The sequence below is a fragment of the Triticum urartu genome, chromosome 3A (genome assembly GCF_056163025.1).
Source record: "Triticum urartu cultivar PI428250 chromosome 3A, HENAU_Tu73, whole genome shotgun sequence".
Taxonomy (NCBI): Eukaryota; Viridiplantae; Streptophyta; class Magnoliopsida; order Poales; family Poaceae; genus Triticum; species Triticum urartu.
In genome coordinates this window covers 196,482,946-196,489,024 of record NC_141875.1, presented here as the reverse complement: position 1 = coordinate 196,489,024, position 6,079 = coordinate 196,482,946, and the positions used below count along the sequence as shown (strand labels likewise).

Below are 6,079 nucleotides of genomic sequence, written 5' to 3'. Positions count from 1 at the left end.
AGATGAGGTGGCTGTCCAGTGACTTATAGGCGTTGGTTCATGTTCATCTCCTACATCGCCGTCCATACCGTCGATGTCTTCGGAGTCGAAGTCGAGCACGTCGTTTAAATTATCGACAGAGGCTACGAAGTGGGTGGTGGGTGGGCTTTGAATTTCTTCATCATCCGCATCCCAACCTTGTTGACCATAGTCCGGCCAGGGCTCTCCTGATAAAGAGAGAGACTTTAGTGAGTTCAGAATATCGCTGAAGGGCGAGTGCTGAAAGATGTCCGCGGCAGTGAACTCCATGATCGGCGCCCAATCGGGTTCGATCGGTAGGGGTGCGGAGGGCTCGGAGTCTGGAGAGGAGTCCGGCTCCTTGGAGTCAGGGGCTTCGCAGAGAATAGGGCTGGTGTTCGGCTCGATCACCGTAGAGATTGCAGCCCCCGAGGCAGTGTCCAACAACCCATCCTCGATTGGGGCAGTTGGCTCCGAATTAAGGGTCGGAGCTGATGCGGGTGCGGCCTCTAGGGCACTGTTCGGCGGTAGAGCTAGATCATGCCCATCGTGACAGTGCGGCGCGCTCGGCTGTGGCTCGAATCCGTCGAAGATCAAGTCTCCGCAGAGGTCCGCTGTGTAGTTTAAACTTCCAAATCTGACCTGACGGCCAGGGGCGTAGCTTTCGATCTGCTCCAGATGGCCAAGCAAATTGGCCCGCAGTGCAAAGCCGCCAAATACGGAGATCTGTCCGGGGAGAAAAGTCTCACCCTGGGTCACATCGTCGTTGATGATTGAAGGAGCCATCAGGCCTAAAACTGACTACACAGAGGAACTCTCAATGAAAGCACCAATGTCGGTGTCAAAACCGGCGGATCTCGGGTAGGGGGTCCCGAACTGTGCGTCTAGGCGGATGGTAACAGGAGGTAGGGGACACAATGTTTTACCTAGGTTCGGGCCCTCTTGATGGAGGTAAAACCCTACGTCCTGGTTGATTAATATTGATGATATGGGTAGTACAAGAGTAGATCTACCACGAGATCAAGGAGGCTAAACCCTAGAAGCTAGCCTATGGTATGATTGTTGTTCGTCCTACGGACTAAAACCCTCCGGTTTATATAGACACCAGAGAGGGCTAGGGTTACACAGAGTCGGTTACAATGGTAGGAGATCTACATATCCGTATCGCCAAGCTTGCCTTCCACGCCAAGGAAAGTCCCTTCCGGACACGGGACGAAGTCTTCAATCCTGTATCTTCATAGTCCAGGAGTCCGGCCAAAGGTATAGTCTGGCTATCCGGACACCCCCTAATCCAGGACTCCCTCACTCCCCCTCTCTTGTGGAGATCTATTTGATGTAATCTTCTCTTTTGCGGTGTGTTTGTTGAGACCGATGAATTGTGGGTTTATGATCAAGTCTATCTATGAATAATATTTGAATCTTATCTGAATTCTTTTATGTATGATTGGTTATCTTTGCAAGTCTCTTTGAATTATCAGTTTGTTTTGGCCTACTAGATTGATCTTTCTTGCAATGGGAGAAGTGCTTAGCTTTGGCTTCAATCTTGCAGTGTCCTTTCCCAGTGACAGTAGGGGCAGCAAGGCACGTATTGTATTGTTGCCATCGAGGATAACAAGATGGGGTTTTCTTCATATTGCATGAGTCTATCCCTCTACATCATGTCATCTTACTTAAGGTGTTACTCTGTTTTTAACTTAACTAGTTGTCCCGTTGCGCCAAATGGCGCAGAGACCCGCTGAAGAGATGTTGTCGATGAAAAGAGTTTCATGCTGCAAGAACCTTGAACTGAACCATAGTCTAGGAAAAGGGAAATTTTGCATAATATGAACATGTTCAATCTAAAAAAATGGCCACTATGATGAGGTAGTAAAGTTGGCATCTTTGTAAATTTTTAGCAAGTTTGAAATGATGGTTATCATGATGAAAAATTTGTGCATGCATATATTTCTTAGGATGATGAGAGTAAAGTTGGCTTGACTGCATTTTTTCAGCAAGTTTGAAAACATGCAGTATGATGAGAAAGCAAAGCTGGGTCTGTTGTATTTTTTTAGCAAGTTTGAAAACATGGTTATCATGATGAAAAAGTTGGGCATGCATATATTTCTTGGAAAAAAAGAGGGGAAAAGATAAGAAACCTAAGGGAAAAAGATATAATATAGTCGGTTTATCTTAAAATAGTTTATTTATTTTAATAGCATAGAGTGAAAGCCGAAAGAAAAAAAAATATTCGTTGGTATGAAAAATGAAGATAGAAGTGTTTTGAAATGTTGTCTCTCTTGATAAAAATCGGCTATACCAATTACTGAGGCATATATGAATATAGTTGGTTTATTTTAATATACTTGGTTTACTTTAATAGCATAGAGTCAGAGTTGAAACAAAAAAACAGCCATTGCTATGAAAAATTAAATTAGAAGTGTTTTGAAAAGGTTGTGTCTCTCAATAAAAAACCGTTGTACCAATTAGTGAGGCATATGCATGCATTATGTGGACTGAAAGTTATGTGCCTGTTTCTCCTAAAAAAAGAGCTATGTGTCTGTTTTCTTTTAGAAGCATGTCTAATATTATTTACAGAGTATTTAAGGTTTACTGGGCTGGCTTGCTTGTTGTTTGGCCCACGGGTAATTTTTCTGCCTGGCCCGCTCGTTGTAGAATATCAAGCGGCAGGCATCGGTCCCCTGCTATTCCTCTTACTCGGCATCTCCGTCTGGTGGTCGAACCCTTCCTTGAGAGACAAACCCTAGCGTTTGCGTGCTGGTGAGATTTCTTCCCCTTTTTGACTAGCTGGGGCTTATTTGAAACATGGATCTGGTCCGCATTCATTTGGATTTGGCAACTCCTTTCGTTTTCAGCCAACTCCTACTCCATTGCTGTCTTTTTTCAGCACGATGTTTTCTGCCTGTTTCCACCTAGTTTGTGCCGATTGAAAATCTTTGTTGTTTAGGTTTGAAGGCATGAGGGGAGATCGCATCAACGATCCTGTGAACATTAGCTCTAATGAGAGCGCGGACAACAGCTCTGATGAAGCTCTGGACACGAGCTCTGATGAACCCGCGTACACCAGCTCTGATGAAGGTGTGGACACGAGCTCTGATGAACGGGCGTACAGAAGCTCTGATGATGGCGTGGACACAAGCTCTGATGAAGGTATTTTTAGTAATGGTAAACATCAGACATTTAACCTAATAAAATGTGGCCATGATATGTACTTTAGTCATTTGCTCTTATGGGCCATTTGTTTGTTGAATTATTGAGGCATGTGCTACCGTATGAAGAAAAAGAAGCTTCAGAAGACATGCAAGGGTGTGTGTGACTGCCCTAGAGAGTACTCAGTTGGTAAGGACTAATGCTAGATAATCCAGAGTGTTTATTTCTATAGATAGGAAATTAATTATTTTACTTTTATTGTAAGGATATGATCCTAATTCTGAAGCCGACTGGATGTATTCAAAGAAATTTATAATGTCAAAGTGTGCTCGAAAGCGTCTTAGCTGCTATGTTCATTCTGTTAAGCCTGCTATTAGGCACTATGTGTGTGAGATGAACAAGACTTTTACCAAAGCTGGGCAGAGAATGGTGAGAAGCGAATTTATTTGCCTATATGTGTATTTTGCCTACTCTATCAATCATAGTGTATAACTATAAGTCTGTTGAATGCTTGTAGTACTTCTCTACTTTGTTCACTGAGAAGCACTTCATGAAGTTTCTCTCCAGTCCGGTTGATCGAATGCGGATTAAGCTTTCATCTGGGCGTTGTTTAACCTATGTTCGACTGATGAAAGGGGTTGACAAGAGGGCTGCTATAACACATAACTGGAGCAGCTTTGTGGAAAGAGCGAAGCTGAAAGAACGGGAAATTTGTGTCTTTTCTCTCCGACATTGCAAGGGGGTGCCAGTGTTCACTGTGCACAAAATCTGAAGAGGTTGGTGTATGAAACATAATTTTATTTCTGAAAGAAATATTTAGTTTATTTCCTGGTCTAAGTAAGTATGGGTTTTTGTAGGTTTCTGTGATGCAGTTTGGAAGTAGGAAGGTGGGAAGGTGTTCTGCAAGGACATGTAGATATGTTCTCTAGTATGATGGTATGCCTATGTTTAGTAATGTTCAGTCGTTTGATCGACTATGGTCGGGTTTGTTGGGCCAAGGGAACCAGGATGCTTTTCTTTTGGCAGTAATGTATCCTCTATGCTATTTATGTAATGCAATGATGATGAAGACTCTAAACTATTAGTGAGCTATATGCTTTTGCCTAACATTGTAATTCTGTTTGTCTGAAGTAATTAAGCGTATGCACATAGATATAGCATAGTCAGTACATGGGATTTCATAAGATAGGATTAAAGTTTTGGCTGCATGAAAATAATCCGCACGAAGGATAATAAGTTTTGGTAATGCCTTTGAGCTAGCTTTCAAAAGTATCCTGGTCGACGTTGTTGCTTGGGTTTACAGCTCATTGCCATGGTCGAACAATGCTCTTTTTGCACTTCTTTTTCCAGACACCCTGCATACAGTGCTTTGTTGGTTGGTCAAAGAGGAAGATAGTTGATTTAGTAGGTTTTTCTTGTGAGTGTTTTACCTAGTAGTTCCGTTGCCTGTGATTTCTGGGTCCAGCTTGCTGGTGGCAGGAAAGAGGTTAGAGATCACTTCAGCTAGCGGTGTGTTGGTTGCGCTGCCATTGAACTATGGTTCTGCTTCAGGTGTTGGAACCAATTCATCATCGGGTTCCTGAAACTTGTTATGAGATATACATGGTCTATTTTTTGTATGTGTAAAACTGGTACACAAACTAAGACAAAAGTATGTCTAATATACCTCAAGAAGCGGTGTATTTGGACTGTCGTCATCGGATGAAAGCAGCAATGTTAATGGTTGCACCCTATCTCTTTCCATGGCTTCGACTTGTTTTTTAAGCTGCATAGTAGATTGCTCAAAACCCCATGACCAGGATATTGCTTGTAGAAGTTCTCTTCTGCATTTCTTTAGGGGTTGTAGGTTTGCATCATCAAATACTACTATGTTGTTTTCTTGTAGATAGCTTATTGCAGCTACATTAGCTGATTCAGCAGCTTCGACGGATGTAGTTTTGAAATCCCCATAATTTTTTTGGTTCTGTGGCTGCCCAGCCTCTATGAGGTGGTAAATTGATTGAAAGAGAGGCAATTAGGCCATGCTCTCCCATGTCAAGTATGTCATGGTCAGTTATTTGCAGCTTAAGATTGTTCGTGGCTTGTTGAATAATGTAATGTTTGCTTATGTTGACATGGGTTGGCGACATCTGCAAGTTGTAAATCAGGCATGCATCACGCAAATGGACAAAGATGTCATTGCATAAATGCTTTAATCGACTATATAAATAGGAAGTAAATTACCCAATTGTCTTGAGGCACGTACCTGTGGAAGGCCCCTGACCATGAGTTCTTCGTCCAATGGAGAATCCGGATTCTCGCCCGCCATATCCTTGCACTGGATGTGTGGTTTACGAAGTTGGAAGATAGAGGCGGCTCGGGGGGTGGTAGATCGAACTGGAAATGGATGCGGCTGATAGAAACCCTAGAATCTGTGAGTTGGAGCCAGTGTGCTTGCTGTATATGGAGTGTTGTGGGCTTGGCAAGGGTTTTCAGTGCGGCCTGATATGGACACCAGGCCCAAGGCTTTATTCATTTTTTTAGCACGTGTATTTTAGAATATGATCCCACTCTCACAGCCGTGCGATCGGATTTTCATAGGCAGATAGAAACGAGCTATTTTTCACTGCATTAGCGAATTTAGTTTTGCTATCTACAGAAACATGAATTGTATACGCAATAGGAATCCTGTAGTATATTGATGGCCTTGGCTATGCCAGTTATAGAGACATAAATGGCACTAAAAATTAAATAAAAAGTCACACAGACATAAACGGTACAAGCAACGGAGTCTTAACAGGGCCATCATTACTTCTTACACAGTCTTCGCAAGTCTTACACAGATAGAGAAATATAATTGTACATTACGGTTAATCTATGCGGTTAAACAAAAGGATCGGAATATACTGCAATTCTAAAAGGTCTGGTTTAGGATCCACTCTTGTAGAACAGAACT

At 42.6% G+C, this 6,079-nt stretch overlaps 1 protein-coding gene across 1 annotated transcript; it reads left to right on the top strand.

The window, feature by feature from the left end:
* Positions 1 to 2,951: 2,951 nt before the first annotated feature.
* LOC147979175 (uncharacterized) lies at positions 2,952 to 3,916 on the top strand. The gene is made up of 4 exons (XM_087515067.1): positions 2,952 to 3,144; positions 3,253 to 3,333; positions 3,410 to 3,573; positions 3,662 to 3,916. Exons 1-4 carry the CDS (start codon positions 2,952 to 2,954, stop codon positions 3,914 to 3,916), a joined length of 693 nt encoding a protein of 230 aa, XP_087371193.1.
* Positions 3,917 to 6,079: the final 2,163 nt, after the last annotated feature.

Excerpts from the sequence above, each read along its gene's own strand:
- LOC147979175 (XM_087515067.1), top strand. The coding sequence starts at position 2,952 with ATGAGGGGAGATCGCATCAACGATCCTGTGAACATTAGCTCTAATGAG. Across the intron at positions 3,145-3,252 it reads GGACACAAGCTCTGATGAAG|GCATGTGCTACCGTATGAAG; the intron begins GTATTTTTAGTA and ends TGAATTATTGAG. Across the intron at positions 3,574-3,661 it reads CCAAAGCTGGGCAGAGAATG|TACTTCTCTACTTTGTTCAC; the intron begins GTGAGAAGCGAA and ends GAATGCTTGTAG.